Below are 19,955 nucleotides of genomic sequence, written 5' to 3' on the forward strand. Positions count from 1 at the left end.
AAAATGAAAATGTATGTTGTGAATATTAGAGGCTTGTATCTTATTTTCCTTGTCTTTGCAAATTTCAATTCTCATCGGTATTCCTTAGTTCTGAACACAGCCATGAATGTCTTTGTAATTACGTTTTGTAATTTGTGCAGATTCTTCAGACGACTCTTACGTGTCTGCTGAAGAGGACCCCTTGGAGGCCCCTATGTTTGAGTTTCCTCTTAAGGACACTGTGGTAACTGCTGGTACTGAGGTCCTGCTGAGAGTCATCATTGCTGGCATGCCTCCCCCAGAAGGCAAGCTATCTCTATCTCTATGTATCACTTTATAACAACGTTTATATCCAGAACCTAAAAGGGATCATCGGCTGCCCCCATGGCAGAACCTTTGATGAACCCTTTTGGGATCAAGGTTGAACCCTTTCCAACCCAAAAGGATTTGTCGTTGAAAGGGTTTGCCAATAGGGACGGCCGAAGAACCATTTTGGAACTCTTTTTTTCTAAGAATGTAGTCACCAGTTTCACTCCAGTTTGTTGAGCACAAATACATTTTTTATATCGCCTCAACTCTTATTTGTCTGTGTCCATATCTAGTTACCTGGAGGAGAGACAATATCAAAATCCAAAACAGCTTAAACTATGGGATCAAAGTGGAGGGAGAGCGTTATTCACTTTTCATCAAATGTGCAAAACCAAGTGATGCTGGAACGTACTGTGTGACAGCTGCCAATGAGGCTGGGAAAACATCTAGCAGTGCCACACTTTCGATCAAACCAGGTAAGCATGAGTTGCAACATTGCATTGGTTGGGTCACCCTTCACTTAAAGTTTATTTAATAATACCTTGTTGTTATTACTAAACAAGAAGTAGTACTGAAGGTTAGAGACCTTCTGATTTACCGGCCCTTACCTTGAACCTTATGTCTGCTTAATGTCCTTGTACTGGAGATTGTAGCCTGAGCTTTAGCCTTTGGGAATTGCACCTGACTTTTGCTAACCTTTGCATTCTACACTCATAGAAAAAATGTGCTGTCTAGAACCTAAACTGGTTCTTTGGCTATAAGAACTATTTTGGAACCTTTTTTTTCAGATGGGTGTAAGTCATTTGGATATTTCAGAAAAGTGAATTAAAGGATGATGTGGACATTTTTGTAACTCCACTGACCCGTGTGTCATTGTCATTGTTATTTGCCCTGCCATTTCAAAAGAATGTACATTGTTATTTCCTTCTTCATAAAGCTATTTCCTCATTTCTCCTCACCCACTCATAACCTCCCTCTCTCTCTCTTCCTCCCTCTCTCAAATGTGTTCAAGCAATATATTCCAGTTGAGCCAACTCACTTAGTTGAGTAGTTACCATAGCAACTAGGAGGCTAAATTGAACCAATAAATTGTTAAGACACACTGGTTTCATTGCAATATGAATCCACTGTTAAGATATGACGCAAGTAACATCTTGTCTAGGGTAAATTACATCATGAACTTGTTTGTTAAACATAGGCTAGTTAAAGTATAAATTCAACCATCGAACACTTTCAGTTCATTATTGCATCTAGAACCTATCTTACTCAAATTAGAAACTTAGACCCTTTTGCTCCCAGAGCCATCAAGATGGTCATATTCTCTACAGTGTACAAATGAATGAGAATATGAATGCTTGTATTTGAGAGAGAGAGAGAGAGAGAGAAAGAAGCCTTAACACCTGAGATTAACAATAAAACACTCATGATAATGCTAACAAGCACACATTATAGTACATTATTTGTCATGTGTACTTTAAAACTATTTTGTACATGGTTGCCATTCAGACATATAGGACTGTAAGTCCCCTTGTTATGGTGAGTGAATGAGGACCCAAAAGCGAACTAACTTAAACAGAGCTTCTTTAATAACCAAACATAGGTAGGCTCAGATAGACCGGCAGATTCCGACAGGACAGGACAAGGTTACAGCAAACATGACGATAGTCTGGCTCAGGCATGAAACACAAACACAAACAAGAATCCGACAAGGACAGGAACAGAAACAGAGAGAGATATAGGGACCTAATCAGAGGGAAAAAGGGAACAGGTGGGAAACGGGGTGAATGGGTAGTTAGAGGAGACAAGGAACAGCTGGGAGAAAGCGGGGGAGAAAAGGTAACCTAACAACGACCAGCAGAGGGAGACAGGGTGAAGGGAAAGGACAGAGACAAGACACAACATGACAGTACCCCCCCACTCACCGAGCGCCTCCTGGCGCACTCGAGGAGGAAACCTGGCGGCAACGGAGGAAATCCTCGATCAGCGCACGGTCCAGCACGTCCCGAGAGGGAACCCAACTCCTCTCCTCAGGACCGTACCCCTCCCAATCGACAAGGTACTGGTGACCACGGCCCCGAGGACGCATGTCCAAAATCCTGCGGACCCTGTAGATGGGTGCGCCCTCGACAAGGATGGGGGGGGGGGGGGGGGGAAGACGAGCGGGGGCGCGAAGAACGGGCTTAATACAGGATACATGGAAGACCGGGTGGACGCGACGAAGGTATCGCGGAAGAAGAAGTCGAACTGCGACAGGATTAATGACCCGAGAAATACGGAACGGACCAATGAACCGCGGGGTCAACTTGCGAGAAGCCGTCTTAAGGGGAAGGTTCTGAGTGGAGAGCCAAACTCTCTGACCGCGACAATATCTAGGACTCTTAGTTCTACGCTTATTAGCAGCCCTCACAGTCTGCGCCCTATAACGGCAAAGTGCAGACCTGACCCTCTTCCAGGTGCGCTCGCAACGTTGGACAAAAGCCTGAGCGGAGGGGACGCTGGACTCGGCGAACTGAGATGAGAACAGCGGAGGCTGGTACCCGAGGCTACTCTGAAAAGGAGATAGCCCGGTCGCAGACGAAGGAAGCGAGTTGTGGGCGTATTCTGCCCAGGGGAGCTGTTCTGACCAAGACGCAGGGTTGCGAAAAGAAAGACTGCGTAAGATGCGACCAATAGTCTGATTGGCCCGTTCTGCTTGACCGTTAGACTGGGGGTGAAAGCCGGAAGAGAGACTGACGGAAGCCCCAATCAAACGGCAAAACTCCCTCCAAAATTGAGACGTGAATTGCGGACCTCTGTCCGAAACGACGTCTGACGGAAGGCCATGAATTCTGAAAACGTTCTCGATGATGATTTGTGCCGTCTCTTTAGCAGAAGGAAGCTTAGCAAGGGGAATGAAATGAGCCGCCTTAGAGAACCTATCGACAACCGTAAGAATAACAGTCTTCCCCGCTGACGAAGGCAGTCCGGTGACAAAATCTAAGGCGATGTGAGACCACGGTCGAGAGGGAATAGGAAGCGGCCTGAGACGGCCGGCAGGAGGAGAGTTACCGGACTTAGTCTGTGCGCAGACCGAACAAGCAGCCACGAAACGACGCGTGTCATGCTCCCGGGTGGGCCACCAAAAACGCTGGCGAATGGAAGCAAGCGTACCCCGAACGCCAGGGTGGCCGGCTAACTTGGCAGAGTGAGCCCACTGAAGAACGGCCAGACGAGTAGGAACGGGAACGAAAAGAAGGTTCCTAGGACAAGCGCGCGGCGACGGAGTGTGAGTGAGCGCTTGTTTTACCTGCCTCTCAATTCCCCAGACAGTCAACCCGACAACACGCCCCTCAGGGAGAATCCCCTCGGGGTCAGTGGAGGCTACTGAAGAACTGAAGAGACGAGACAAAGCATCAGGCTTGGTGTTCTTAGAGCCCGGACGATAAGAAATCACGAACTCGAAACGAGCGAAAAACAGCGCCCAACGCGCCTGACGCGCATTAAGTCGTTTGGCAGAACGGATGTACTCAAGGTTCCTATGGTCAGTCCAAACGACAAAAGGAACGGTCGCCCCCTCCAACCACTGTCGCCATTCGCCTAGGGCTAACCGGATGGCGAGCAGTTCGCGGTTACCCACATCATAGTTACGTTCCGACGGCGACAGGCGATGAGAAAAATACGCGCATGGGTGGACCTTGTCGTCAGAGAGGGAGCGCTGAGAAAGAATGGCTCCCACGCCCACCTCTGACGCGTCAACCTCGACAACGAACTGTCTAGAGACGTCAGGTGTAACAAGGATAGGAGCGGATGTAAAACGATTCTTGAGGAGATCAAAAGCTCCCTGGGCGGAAACGGACCACTTAAAGCACGTCTTGACAGAAGTAAGGGCTGTGAGAGGAGCTGCCACCTGACCGAAATTACGGATGAAACGACGATAGAAGTTCGCGAAGCCGAGAAAGCGCTGCAGCTCGACACGTGACTTAGGGACGGGCCAATCAATGACAGCTTGGACCTTAGCGGGATCCATCTTAATGCCTTCAGCGGAAATAACAGAACCGAGAAATGTGACGGAGGAGGCATGAAAAGTGCACTTCTCAGCCTTCACAAAAAGACAATTCTCTAAAAGGCGCTGGAGGACACGTCGAACGTGCTGAACATGAATCTGGAGTGACGGTGAAAAAATCAGGATATCGTCAAGGTAGACGAAAACAAAGATGTTCAGCATGTCTCTCAGGACATCATTGACTAATGCCTGAAAGACAGCTGGAGCGTTAGCGAGGCCGAAAGGAAGAACCCGGTATTCAAAGTGCCCTAACGGAGTGTTAAACGCCGTCTTCCACTCGTCCCCCTCCCTGATGCGCACGAGATGGTAAGCGTTACGAAGGTCCAACTTAGTGAAAAACCTGGCTCCCTGCAGGATCTCGAAGGCTGAAGACATAAGAGGAAGCGGATAACGATTCTTCACTGTTATGTCATTCAGCCCTCGATAATCTATGCAGGGGCGCAGAGACCCGTCCTTCTTCTTGACAAAAAAAAACCCCGCTCCGGCGGGAGAGGAGGAGGGGACTATGGTACCGGCGTCAAGAGCTACAGACAAATAATCTTCGAGAGCCTTACGTTCGGGAGCCGACAGAGAGTATAGTCTACCCCGGGGGGGGGGTGGTTCCCGGAAGGAGATCAATACTACAATCATACGACCGGTGTGGAGGAAGAGAGGTGGCCCTGGACCGACTGAACACCGTGCGCAGATCGTGATATTCCTCCGGCACCCCTGTCAAATCACCAGGCTCCTCCTGTGAAGAAGAGACAGAGGAAACAGGAGGGATAGCAGACATTAAACATTTCACATGACAAGAGACGTTCCAGGAGAGGATAGAATTACTAGACCAATTAATGGAAGGATTATGACAAACTAGCCAGGGATGGCCCAAAACAACAGGTGTAAAAGGTGAACGAAAAATTAAAAAAGAAATGGTTTCACTATGATTACCAGAAACAGTGAGGGTTAAAGGTAGCGTCTCACGCTGAATCCTGGGGAGAGGACTACCATCCAGGGCGAACAAGGCCGTGGGCTCCTTTAACTGTCTGAGAGGAATGTCATGTTCCCGAGCCCAGGTCTCGTCCATAAAACAGCCCTCCGCCCCAGAGTCTATTAAGGCACTGCAGGAAGCAGACGAACCGGTCCAGCGTAGATGGACCGACAAGGTAGTGCAGGATCTTGAAGGAGAGACAGGAGTAGTAGCGCTCACCAGTAGCCCTCCGCTTACTGACGAGCTCTGGCCTTTTACTGGACATGAAGTGACAAAATGACCAGCGGAACCGCAATAGAGACAGAGGCGGTTGGTGATTCTCCGTTCCCTCTCCTTAGTCGAGATGCGGATACCTCCCAGCTGCATGGGCTCAGCACCCGAGCCGGCAGAGGAAGATGGTAGTGATGCGGAGAGGGGGGCGACGGAGAGCGCGAGCTCCTTTCCACGAGCTCGGTGACGAAGATCAACCCGTCGCTCAATGCGAATAGCGAGTTCAATCAAGGAATCCACGCTGGAAGGAACCTCCCGGGAGAGAATCTCATCCTTTACCTCTGCGCGGAGACCCTCCAGAAGACGAGCGAGCAAGGCCGGCTCGTTCCAGCCACTGGAGACAGCAAGAGTGCGAAACTCAATAGAGTAGTCTGTTATGGATCGATTGCCTTGACATAGGGAAGACAGGGCCCTGGAAGCCTCCTCCCCAAAAACAGATCGATCAAAAACCCGTATCATCTCCTCCTTAAAGTCCTGATACTGGTTAGTACACTCAGCCCTTGCCTCCCAGATTGCCGTGCCCCATTCACGAGCCCGTCCAATAAGGAGAGATATGACGTAGGCGACACGAGCAGTGCTCCTGGAGTAAGTGTTGGGCTGGAGAGAAAACACAATATCACACTGGGTGAGGAACGAGCGGCATTCAGTGGGCTCCCCAGAGTAACACGGCGGGTTATTGATTCTGGGCTCCGGAGATTCGAAAGCCCTGGAAGTGGCCGGTGGATCGAGGCGGAGATGGTGAACCTGTTCTGTGAGGTTGGAGACTTGGGTGGCCAGGGTCTCAACGGCATGTCGAGCAGCAGACACTTCCTGCTCGTGTCTGCCTAGCATCGCTCCCTGGATCCCGACGGCTGAGTGGAGAGGATCCGAAGTCGCTGGGTCCATTCTTGGTCGGATTCTTCTGTTATGGTGAGTGAATGAGGACCCAAAAGCGAACTAACTTAAACAGAGCTTCTTTAATAACCAAACATAGGTAGGCTCAGATAGACCGGCAGATTCCGACAGGACAGGACAAGGTTACAGCAAACATGACGATAGTCTGGCTCAGGCATGAAACACAAACACAAACAAGAATCCGACAAGGACAGGAACAGAAACAGAGAGAGATATAGGGACCTAATCAGAGGGAAAAAGGGAACAGGTGGGAAACGGGGTGAATGGGTAGTTAGAGGAGACAAGGAACAGCTGGGAGAAAGCGGGGGAGAAAAGGTAACCTAACAACGACCAGCAGAGGGAGACAGGGTGAAGGGAAAGGACAGAGACAAGACACAACATGACACCCCTATGGTCTCATAAGATAATTCCTACTGAATACAAATTAGATAGATTTTTATTAACTTCCAAGGTGGGAAAATGTAATATTCAGTATAATACATTAGACCTTATTACTTAAGAATTTAAATGGTTATCATGCTTATACATGATTATGTTTACCGAAAGGTTGCAAGATTGAATCCCCGAGCTGACGAGGTAAAAATCTGTCATTCTGCCCCTGAACAAGGCAGTTAACCCACTGTTCCGAGGCCGTCATTGAAAATAAGAATCTGTTCTTAACTGACTTGCCTAGTTAAATAAAGATAAAATAATTTTTCTAAAATATTATAAAGTGTTGCAGAATATTCCAAATAAGTTTTAGGTACAAATGAATTACTCATCCTTCAGCCATGGTTTTGTTTGGTATTGCTTCCTATATGCAACGCTACTCTTTTTTTAGATGTCACATTATGGGCATTCAAGTCACATTTAGTGTGTTGGCATACTGTTGGTGTAAGAGGAGGCCTTTTCACAGCATTTACTTTTTACTATATATACATTGACACTAATTCACATGCACTCTTGAAATATTTTCATATTTACAGTTACCAATATTTAATATTAGAGAGAGAGAAACTCAGGATACTAGACAACGAGGTCTCTGAGTCAGCTAATATGAATCCCTATAAGTTTGGAACAGTATTGGTACAGGGCAATCGCAAACAGATTCAGCTGGACTTTCACCTAATCAAAGAAATAGCTCAGCAGGAGAAGCTCTCCCTTGAGAAAGATACCCCCACCCCGAGCGGGTCAGACCAGACCTCTTCATTACATAAACCCACAGACGAGCCACCCCAAGCAGAAAGTTAACCTCCCAACACAGAGTACTACTCCCTCATTGAAATGAGGAATAAATTCACCCAGCTGGAGGTAAGGCAGGTGGAGCTGGAACAGCAGGTGATTACACTCCAGTCAGGAAAGACTCATACACAGTCCAACACAACAACACCCCCTTAACTAGACCTGGAGAGCAGGAGGTGGAGATAGACATATCTGCACTCTGTACTGTAGTGAGACAACATCTACAAGAGAAAGAGCAGGAGAATAACAGAGCACTAGAGGAGAGGATCAGCCTGCTGGATGAGAGGCTGAGGGGGAAGGTGTGTGACAGAGAACAACCCATTAGAGAGGTAGCCACGCCCACAGAGAAGCCAGCATGAAAGGCTCACCTCAGCGCGCGACAAAAGTCTCGACACCACAGCAGAACAGTGCACCCCAGACCCTGACCATAGCGTCGACAACACAGCGGGACAGACAAAGAACCCCAAGCCCAGGGGTCCCACCCGTTCTGAGCACCCACCTTTCAGCCCCCCCCCCCCATGGACCTACACATAAGGACCCATGCCGAGAGGGTCTACATCCAGACCACAACACCACCAGCCACATCCATACCCCCACTCCAACCAATCAACCCCCCCCCCCCCCCAAAGTCAACCATCCCCACACCCCATTTAGGCCCCCTCAGACCAGACCTATGCCCCTCCTGCTCACCCCATGCCCCCCACTCTCGCAAAGGGGGCCTGAACATGGAAGTCACACATACGCCCAGGCCGTGAGCGTGCAAGAAGGGCCAACCCCACTCTTACACTAGCCCAAGCCAATGGAATAACAGAATACCAGATGTACCAGATGCTGAGCAGGTTCTGCTCACATTTACTGACCTGGGGCCAAACCACACGACCAACAACACTGGACACTTTATGGAACACAAAGCCTTCACTATCTGATCCTTTATTATCCAAGGCTTGAGGTCCTCTGCCTTTGGCCTAAAGAGCAAGAACCTGGACTTCATCAAATACATCTGAAATACAAACATTGTCATCCTACAAGAAAAATGGTATAGAGGAGACGGACCCACTGGTTGCCCTCTAGGTTACAGAGAGCTGGTAGTCCCATCCACCAAACTACCAGGTGTGAAACAAGGAAGGGACTCAGGTGGTATGCAAATTTGGTATAGAGCAGACCTAACTCACTCTATTAAATTAATCAAAAGAGGAACATTTTTACAATTAGCTAGATATTCAAAAGGAAATGATCTTAACAGAGAAAAATGTCCTACTGTGTGCTAACTATATCCCACCCATTAGAATCCCCATACTTTAATGAAGACAGCTTCTCCATCCTGGAGGGGGAAATCAGTCATTTCCAGGCCCAGGGACATGTACTAGTCTGTGGTGACCTGAATGCCAGAACCTGACACCCTCAGCACACAGGAGGACAAACACTTGCCTGGAGGTGACAGCATTCCCTCCCCCATATGCCACCCTAGGCACAACTATGACATCATAACCAACAAAAACAGGTCACAAATCCTGCAGCTCTGTCACACCCTGGGAATGTACATAGTCAATGGTAGGCTTCGAGGGGACTCCTATCGTAGGTACACCTTTAGCTCAACCTAGAGTCTCTCAGAGCGTTCAGTTAGCCCACTGACACCCCTATCAAATCACATCAAAATCGCAGTCTACTTCAGCAGAGCAATACTAAATCATGAGGCATAAAAGCCAAAGGAACTGAGTAATATTAAGAAATGCTATAGATGGAAGGAATGTAGTGTGGAAACCTATCAAAAAACAATTAGGCAACAACAAATTCAATCCCTTTAAGACAACTTCCTGGACAAAATGTGCCACTGTAATAGTGAAGATGTAAACTTGGCAGTAGAACATCTAAACAGTATATTTGACGTCTCAGCGTCCCTGTCAAATTTAAGAATTTCAAACAGAAAACCGAAGAAAATGAACAACAATGAAGAATGCAAAAACCAAAGAAAGAAATTGAGAAACCTGTCCATCCAAAAACATATAGACACAGAAAACCTGAGTCTATGCCTTCACTATGGTGTATCACTAAAACAATACAGAAATGCACTACGGGAAAAGAAGGAACAGCACGTCAGAAATCAGCTCAATGCAACCTAAGTGTATGTAAACTTCCGACTTCAACTGTACATGATCAAATACAAATCTTAGAATCAACTCTTAAAGACTACCTGAACCCACTGGATTATCCAATTACCTTGAATGAACTACAGGACAAAATAAAAACCCTCCAACCAAAAAAAGCCTGTGGTGTTGATGGTATCCTCAATGAAATTATAAAATATACAGACAACAAATTCCAATTGGCCATACTTAAAATCTTTAACTTCTTTGGGGTAGGGGGCAGTATTTTCACATCCGGATGAAAAGCATGCCAGAGTAAACGGCCTGCTACAAAGCCATAAAAGCTAGAATATGCATATTATTAGTAGATGTGGATAGAAAACACTCTGAAGTTTTTAAAAATGTTTGAATGATGTCTGTGAGTATAACAGAACTCATATAGCAGGCAAAAACCTGAGAAAAAAATCCAACCAGGAAGTGGGATATCTGAGGTTGGTCGATTTTCAACTCAGCTCCTATTGATGATGTAGTGGGATATTGGTAATGTTGCACTTCCTAAGGCTTCCACTAGATGTCAACAGTCTTTAGAACCTTGTCTGATGCTTCTACTGTGAAGTGGGGCCGAAGGAGTAGGGAATGAGTAAGGTCTGCCATGAGCTGACCATGCGCGTTCACATGAGAGGGAGCTCTGTTCCATCGCACTTCTGAAGACAATGGAATTCTCCGGTTGAAACGTTATTGAAGATTTTATGTTAGAAACATCCTAAAGATTGATTCAATACATCGTTTGACATGTTTCTACTGACTGTTACTGAACTTTTTGATATTTCATCTGCTTTTAGTGAACGCGCTTCGTGACTTTGGATTTGTTTACCAAATGCGCTAACAAAAGTAACTATTTGGACATAAATGATGGATTACTGAACAAAACAAACATTTCTTGTGGGAGTCCTGGGAGTGCATTCCGACGAAGATCAGCAAAGGTAAGTGAAGATTTATAATGATATTTATGACTTTTGTTGACTACATAATATAGAGGATATATTTGTGTCTTGATTGGGCTCTGAGCGCCGAATCAGATTATTGCATGGTTTGCTTTTTCGGTAAAGGTTATTTGAAATCTGACCCAGCGGTTGCATTAAGGAGAAGTGCCTCTAAAATTCCATGCATAACAGTTGTATCTTTTAGCAATGTTTATTATGAGTATTCATGTAAATTGATGTGGCTCTCTGCAAAATCTAAGGATGTTTTGGAAATTCTGAATGTAAGGCACCAATGTAAACTTAGATTTTTGGATATAAATATGAACCGAACATAACAAAACAAAACATACATGTATTGTGTAACATGAAGTCCTATGAGTGTCATCTGATGAAGATCATGAAAGGTTAGTGATTCAATTTATCCATTTTTCTGCTTTTTGTGAATCCTCTCTTTGGCTGGAAAAATGGCTGTGTTATTCTGTGAATAGGCACCCACCTAACATAATCGTTTGGTTTGCTTTCGTCGTAAAGCCTTTTTGAAATCGGACACTGTGGCTAGATTTACAACAAGTGTATCTTTAAAATGGTGTAAAATACATGTATTTTTGAGGAATTTTAATTATAGTATTTCTGTTGTTTTGAATTTGGCGCCCTGCAGTTTCACTGTCTGTTGAAGAGGTGGGATGCTACCTACTGTCTCACATACCCTAGATTAACATCATCCTTAGCTCTGACATCTTCCCCAATATTTGGAACCAAGGACTGATCACCCCAATCCACAAAAGTGGAGACAAATTTGACCCCAATAACTAACGTGGGATATGCGTCAACAGCAACCTTGGGAAAATCCTCAGTATTATCATTAACAGCAGACTCATACATTGTGAAAACAATGTACTGAGTAAATGTCAAATTTGCTTTTTACAAAATGATCGTATGACAGACCACTTTTTCACCCTGCACACCCTAATTGACAAACAAACAAACCAAAACAAAGGCAACGTTTTCTCATGCTTTGTTAATTTCAAAAAAGCCATTGACTCAATTTGGCATGAGGGCCTGCTATATAAATTGATGGAAAGTGGTGTTGGGGAAAAATCCATGTACACAAACAACACGTGTGTGGTTAAAATTGGCAAAAAACACACACACTTCTTCCCACAGGGCCGTGGGGTGAGACAGGGATGCAGCTTAAGCCCCACCCTCTTCAACATATTGACGAATTGGCGAGGGCACTAGAACAGTCTGCGAACCGGGCCTCACCCTACTAGAATCTGAAGATAAATGTCTACTGTTTGCTAATGATCTGGTGCTTCAGTCACCAACCAAAGAGGGCCAACAGCAGCACCTAGATCTTCTGCACAGGTTCTGCCAGACCTGGGCCCTGACAGTAAATCTCAATAAGACCAAAATAATGGTGTTCCAAAAAAGGTCCAGTCGCCAGGACCACAAATACAAATTCCATCTCGACACCGTTTGTCACGCCCTGGCCATAGAGAGGCTTTTTATTCTCTATTTTGGTTAGGCCAGGGTGTGACTAGGGTGGGCATTCTATGTCCTTTTTTCTATGTTTTGTATTTCCATGTCTTGGCCTGGTATGGTTCTCAATCAGGGACAGCTGTCTATCATTGTCTCTGATTGAGAACCATACTTAGGTACCCTTTTCCCCCACCTGTTTTGTGTGAAGTTTGTCTTTGTTCAGGGCACATAGCCCAAAGCTTCACGGTTTGGTTTATGTTATTCATTTGTCGGCGTCATTTTGAATAAAGAAAAAAAATTACGCTTACCATGCTGCACCTTGGTACAGTCCTTCAGCCAGCCATGACAGAACTTCCCACCACCAACGGACCAAGCAGCATGGTAAGGTGGACTCCTGGCTATGGGAGGACGTTCTGGACTGCAAGGGAGTCTACACATGGGAGGAGATCCTGGCAGGAAGGGATCACCTTCCATGGGAGCAGGTGGAGGCAGCTAGGAGAGCAGAGGCAGCCGGATAAAGGAACCAGCAGTATGTGGGAACACGGCTGGCAAGGAAGCCTGAGAAGCAGTCCCCAAAAATGTTTGGGTGGGGGTACACGGGGAGTGTGGCAGAGTCAGGAAGCAGACCTGAGCCAACTCCCCGTGCTTACCGTGGAGAGCATGGGACTGGTCAGGCCCCGTGCTATGGGGTGATGCTCACGAGGTGGAGCATTCACAGACCGGTGTGCTCGGTGCCAGCGTCCCGCATTTGCCGGATGGAAGCTGGCATCCAGCCAGAACGGGTGAGACCAGCTCTGTGCTCGCGGCCACCAGTGCGCCTCCACGGCCCAGTGAATCCGGTGCCTCGGCCAAGGAAGAGGCCTCCTGGATGTCTCCCCAGCCCGGTGAGTCCTGTGCCTGCTCCCAGAGCCAGGTCTTCTGTGTGTCTCCCCAGCCTGGTGAGTCTTGTGCCTGCCTCCTGTCCGGAGCCGCCAGAGTCTCCCTCCTGTCTGGAGCCGCCAGAGTCTCCCTCCTGTCTGGAGCCGCCAGAGTCTCCCTCCTGTCCGGAGCCGCCAGAGTCTCCCTCCTGTCCGGAGCCGCCAGAGTCTCCCTCCTGTCCGGAGCCGCCAGAGTCTCCCTCCTGTCCGGAGCCGCCAGAGTCTCCCTCCTGTCCGGAGCCGCCAGAGTCTCCCTCCTGTCCGGAGCCGCCAGAGTCTCCCTCCTGTCCGGAGCCGCCAGAGCGGCGCCACTCAGTCCAGTGGCGCCCCCTACGAGGGTCTTCAGTCCGGGGCCCACTGCGAGGGTCCCCGCTCCAGAGGCACCACCTAAGTGGGCCAAGACTGAGGTGGAGCGGGGTCCACGTCCCGCACCCGAGCCGCCGCCGTAAGAAGGCCCACCCGGACCCTCCCCTTTAGAGTCAGGTTTTGCGGCCGGAGTCCGCACCTTTTTACGCTTACCATGCTTCACCTTTTTACGCTTACCATGCTGCACCTGGATCTGGTTAAAAATACCTGAATCAGTTATAGAACCCATTGCCCTTTATGGTTGTGAGGTCTGGGGTCCACTCACCAACCAAGAATTCACAAAATGGGACAAACACCAAATTGAGACTTTGCATGCAGAATTCTGCTAAAATATCCTCTGTGTACAATGTAAAACACAAAATAATGCATGCAGAGCAGAATCAGCCCGATAACCGCTAATTATCAAAATCCAGATAAGATACGCTAAATTCTTCCCAAATCTTCCATAATAAAGCCAACACCTACAGAGAGAGGAACCTGGAGATGAGTCCCCTAAACATGCTGGTCCTGGGGCTCTGTTCCCAAACAGACCACACAGACAGAGCTCCAGGACAGCAACACAATTAGACCCAAACAAATCATGAGAAAACAAAAAGATAATAACTTGACACATTGGAAAGAATTAACAAAAAAACTGAGCAAACTAGAATGCTGTTTGGACCACTGTGACTGACCCAACCTTAAGGAAAGCTTTGACTATGACTATGCTATTGAGAAAGGCCGCAGTAGGCAGACCTGGCTCTCAAACAGACCACACAGACAGAGCTCCAGGACAGCAACACAATTAGACCCAAACAAATCATGAGAAAACAAAAAGATCGGCCTGAAAAGATGTGCACATTGCCCACAAAATGAGGTGGAAACTGAGCTGCACTTCTTAACCTCCTGCAAAATGTATTATCATATTAGAGACACATATTTCCCTTAGATTACACTGATCCACAAAGAATTTGAAAAACAAACACCATTTTGATAAACTCCCATATCTAATGGGTGAAATACCACAGTGTGTCATCACAGCAGCATGATTTGTGACCTGTTGCCACAAGAAAAGTGCCACCAGTGAAGAACAAACACCATTGTTAATACAACCCATGTTTATGTTTAATTTAATTTCCCTTTTGTACTTTAACCATTTGCACATCGTTACAACACTGTATACCCTGTATGTATATATACATAATATGACATTTGAAATGTCTTTATTCTTTTGGAACTTCTGTGAGAGTAATGTTTACTGTTCATTTTTATTTTTTATTTCACTTTTGTATATTATCTGCTTCACTTGCTTTGGCAATGTTAACCTATGTCTCCCATGCTAATAAAGCACATTGAATTGAGAAAGAGCAAAACTTTTCTATGTTTACTATTCATGGTTGATTATATGGTTTTTGGACTGGATTCCACATTTCCTAATGACATTTAACTGACACAATAAAAGTAAAGTCTTGTTCACCTTCGGAGGTGGGTTCTCCAGATACTGTGATCACAACATGGAAAATCAAGTATATTTCCTATTCTATTCTTTATCTGATTATAATGTGTATTTGACAGAGCCTATGCAGGAGCTGCAGGGGACTATTTGTGTTCCTAGGGACATCAGCAGCCCTATCACATCTGATGAAGAGTACCTCAGCCCAATGGAGGAAGGCATGGACTTTGGAAGCCCAGAGCCCAGGAAGATAATTGACACTCGATTCAAGGAGCCTCCTGCCTTCCAGGTGAGACTATAACGTTGCTTCTCTGGTGCCTATCACCTGGCTTTCGTTGACTTTCCATTATACTGTAGGACCTTGATGTGGTAAACTTGGGGCAAGGGATCAGTTTGATATTTTGCAACTATATTTTGTTCAAACATTTTTTTATTGGTATTGCAATACATTGGAATTGATTGAATCTATAAATTGCTTCTAACTAAATCTATGGTGATTCACCTCATCCAGCATGCATTGGATGTTCCATATAGTGTAGTTTACATTTTAAAAGTTACAGCATGGAAATTAGTCTGTGTTCTCCGTTCCAATTTCAAACTGGCTCATCATCCTTTTTAACAGGTAACTATGAATGATCAAGAGGTCATTGAAGGTCAACAGGTTACCATGTCTGTCCGAATAAGTGGGCAGCCCAAACCCATGCTTTATTGGTAGGTTTCCTGACTCCACCAAATCCTCAACTCATTCCTCTTTGTTTAATGTGGAACTGACAGCATTTTAGCCAGATTAAATCTTATTAAAATCTGTTCATATACACCCCCAGGAAGAATATAACACTTTAAAAAATATATTTTCTGAGAAGCATAAATTCATAGAATTTTTGGGAATGATGTATATAGTAAGGCATTTGTGAAAATTCTATAGCAATATAGAGTGGGAAAGCGGCCGTACGTTTGCAAAATTAATAGACACTGCAGTAAATAAAACTGAATACAAACATCTGTCCAGGACAGGAGTCCACGCAGACCGGTGCCATAACCATAGCCAATCAGAGCTACAGTACGCCTATATACAAATAAGCCATTTGCCACACAGGCCTGCCATCATTCACTTTGAATTGGGCTGGAAAGTCACCCTGTTGCAGTAGCAACAACGTGACTTTAGATCATTAGAATGCATTCGTGAAAAGCCACAAAATGCACCTAAATGGATTTCTGCATTTATGTAAATGCCACTGCAGTCCTCTTACATTTGGAAACTTCACAAACAACCATGAAAAGGTTTGCTCTCGCTCCTTCAGTTACCTATGCACATTAACAACAACAAGATCAAAAACAAATGCTAGCCAGAGCGAGATCAGCTAAAATATAACAAGGGAACATTAGAGAAACCATTTCAAACTTTTTCAGCTAGGTGGCTGTCAGAATTGCACTGATAAACAATTGGGAATAGTAGCCTGCTCGTTGTTCTGCAGCTTGCCTGCCAATGCATGCATGTACCAACCCGCGTTTTGACAACTGAATGGGAACTTGTCTGCCTGCCCACCCTTTTGCTCAATGCCAAATACATTTGATTGACAACTAAGAGATAGGCTAACTGTGTATAACAGTCATTCAAGTTCAGCATTGCAAGCTAGCTAGCTAATGTTAGATGGCATCTTTTTAGCTTGATAAATAAATAGCTAGTTACATACATAGATACGCTAGCTCAGGGGTGTCAAACTCAATCAGTGCACGGGCCAAATAAAAATGTTAAAAACTTGCGGACCAGACTTAGCCTATTTGTTTTGTTTTTTAATGTGCAACTGTGACCCAAATTGGCCATTGTTTTATTATGAATAAATATAGCACTGGGCCTACAGAGTGGAGCAGCGGTCTAAGGCACTGTGTTGAGGCATCACTACAGACCCAGGTTCGATCCCAGGCTGTGTCACAACTGGCTGTGACCGGGAGACCAATAGGGCGGGGCACAATTGGCCCAGCGTTGTTCGGGTTAGGGGAGGGTTTGGCCGGGGGGGCTTTACTTTCGTCATTGCGTTTTAACAACTCCTAGTGGGGGCCAGTGCGTCTGCAGGCTGAATTCGGTCGTCAATTGAACAATGTTTCCTCCGACACATTGGTGCGGTTTGGCGGGTCATGAATCTGAGGACCCATGCCAAATATTTTCCGTCTCCTGAGGGGGAATAGGCGTTGTCGTGCCCTTTTTCATGACTGTCTTGATGTGTTTGGACCATAACAGTTTGTTGGTGATGTGGACACCAAGGAACTTGAAGCTCTCAACCTGCTCCGCTACAGCCCCGTCGATGAGAATGGGGGCGTGCTCGGCCCTCCTTTTCCTGTAGTCCACGATCATCTCCGTTTTCTTGATCACGTTGAGGGAGAGGCTGTTATCCTGACACCACACTGCCAGGTCTCTGACTTCCTCCCTATAGGCTGTCTCATCGTTGTCGGTGATCAGGCCTACCACTGTTGTGTCGTCGGCAAATTTAATGATGGTGTTGGAGTCGTGCTTGGCCATGCAGTCATGGGTGAACAGGGAGTACAGGAGGGGACTGAGCATGCACCCCTGAGGGGCTCCTGTGTTGAGGATCAGCGTGGCAGATGTTGTTACCTACCCTTACCACCTGGGCGCGGCCCGCCAGGAATTCCAGAATCCAGTTACAAAGGCAGGTGTTTAGTCTAGAGGTCGACCGATTATGATTTTTCAACACCGATACCGATTATTGGAGGACCAAAAAAGCCGATTCCGATTAATCGGACAATTTTTTAAATTGATTTATTTGAAATAATGACAATTGCTACAATACTGAATGAACACTTATTTTAACTTAATGGGATACATCAATAAAAATCAATTTAGCCTCAAATAAATAATGAAAATTGTTCAATTTGTTTTAAATAATTCAAAAACAATGTGTTGGAGAAGTAAAAGGGCAATATGTGCCATGTAAAAAAGTGTCTTGCTCAGAACATGAGAACATATGAAAGTTGGTGGTTCCTTTTAACATGAGACTTCAATATTCCAAGGTAAGAGGTTTTAGGTTGTAGTTAATATAGTATTTATTGGGCTATTTCTCTCTATACCATTTCTATTTCATATACATTTGACTATTGGATGTTCTTATAGGCACTATAGTATTGCCAGTGTAACAGTATAGCTTCCGTCCCTCTCCTCGCCCCTACCTGGGCTCGAACCAGGAACACATCGACAACAGCCACACTCGAAGCAGCGTTACCCATCGCTCCACAAAAGCCACGGAGCAAGGGGAATAACTACTCCAAGGCTCAGAGCGAGTGACGTTTGAAACGCTATTAGCGCACACCCAGCTAACTAGCTAGCCATTTCACATAGGTTACACTAGCCATTAGGCTTGCAGTCATAAACAGCGCTGTGCTTGTGAAGAGCTGCTGGCAAAACGCACAAAAGTGCTGTTTGAATGAATGCTTACGAGCCTGCTGCTGCCTACCATTGCTCAGTCAGACTGCTCTATCAAATCATAGACTTAATTTTAACATAACACACAGAAATATGAGCCTTTGGTCATTAATATGGTCAAATCCGGAAACTATCATTTAGAAAACAAAACGTTTATTATTTCAGTGAAATACGGAACCGTTCGGTGTTTTATCTAACGGGTGGCATCCCTAAGTCTAAATATTGCTGTTACATTAGACAACCTTCAATGCTAAGTCATAATTACGTAAAATTCTGGCAAATTAGTTCGCAATGAGCCAGGCTGCCCAAACTGTTGCATATACCCTGACTCTGCGTGCAATGAACACAAGAGAAATGAGACAATTTCACCTGGTTAATATTGCCTGCTAACCTGGATTTATTTTAGCTAAATATGCAGGTTTAAAAATATATACTTCTGTGTATTGATTTTAAGAAAGGCATTGTTGTTTATGGTTAGGTACAGTCAGTCGTCCAACGATTTTGCTTTTTTCGCAAATGCGCTTTTGTTAAATCATCTCCCAGCGTTGCATCGATTATATGCAACGCAGGACACGCTAGATAAATGAGTAATATCATCAACCATGTGTTATAACTGGTGATTATGATTGATTGATTGTTTTTTATAAGATACATTTAATGCTAGCTAGCAACTTACCTTGGCTTATACTGCATTCACGTAACAGGCAGGCTCCTCATGGAGTGCAATGAGAGGCAGGTTGTTAGAGCGTTGGACTAGTTAACTGTAAGGTTGCAATATTGGATCCCCCGAGCTGACAAGGTGAAAATCTGTCGTTCTGCCCCTGAACAAGGCAGTTAACCAGCCGTTCCTAGGGCGTCATTGAAAATAAGAATGTGTTCTTAACTGACTTGCCTAGTTTAATAAAGCTATAAAAAAAATATAAAAAATATCGGCGCCCAAAAATACTGATTTCTGATTAATCGGTCGACCTATAGTTTAGTCCCAGGGTCCTTAGCTTAGTAATGAGCTTTGAGGACACTATGCTGTTGAACGCTGAGCTGTAGTCAATTAATAGTATTCTCACATAGGTGTTCCTTTTGTCCAGGTGGGAAAGGGCAGTGTGGAGTGAAATAGAGATTGCGTCATCTGTGGATCTGTTGGGTTGGTATGCAAATTGGAGTGGGTCTAATGGTGTTGTTCAAAGCACTTCATGAGTGCAATGAGTCGGTAGTAATTTAGGCAGGTTACCTTGGTGTTCTTGTGCACAGCGATAAACAAAAGAGACAAATAATATTTGTCCAGCCTTTGCTGCTATGCTTGCAGATGTGCATAATATGCTGCAACCATAATAAAAATTATTAAATAACTCCAAATAACAAAAATGTATAGGTTGTTGTAACATTTCAACTTAAAACATGTTTTTCATTTTTTTGCACTGCATAGATGCATTTTGTTATGCACGTGAGTGAGGACCCAAAAGCAGTTTAACAAAAACAGAGTCCTTTAATGTCAAAACACAGGTAAGACATAGATCCTCTTCAAATGTATATGATGGCAAAATAAACAACCCGCAGAGAGGGCGACAAATGAAACATA

General features: G+C 45.4%; 1 protein-coding gene across 2 annotated transcripts in view; it reads left to right on the forward strand.

Annotated features, from left to right (window-relative positions):
- Window positions 1-19,955, forward strand: part of spegb (striated muscle enriched protein kinase b) — a 128,370-nt gene that overhangs the window by 40,393 nt on the left and 68,022 nt on the right. The window contains exons 5-8 of one of the 2 annotated variants that reach the window (XM_021596902.2): window positions 141-284; window positions 582-764; window positions 15,066-15,232; window positions 15,566-15,654. In XM_021596902.2, the coding sequence (XP_021452577.2) occupies window positions 141-284; window positions 582-764; window positions 15,066-15,232; window positions 15,566-15,654 (583 nt within the window). Of the gene's footprint in view, window positions 1-140; window positions 285-581; window positions 765-15,065; window positions 15,233-15,565; window positions 15,655-19,955 lie in introns of those variants that run through there. The other variant, XM_036974099.1, reaches the window with a different exon arrangement.

Source organism: Oncorhynchus mykiss, chromosome 3 (genome assembly GCF_013265735.2).
Source record: "Oncorhynchus mykiss isolate Arlee chromosome 3, USDA_OmykA_1.1, whole genome shotgun sequence".
NCBI lineage: Eukaryota > Metazoa > Chordata > Actinopteri > Salmoniformes > Salmonidae > Oncorhynchus > Oncorhynchus mykiss.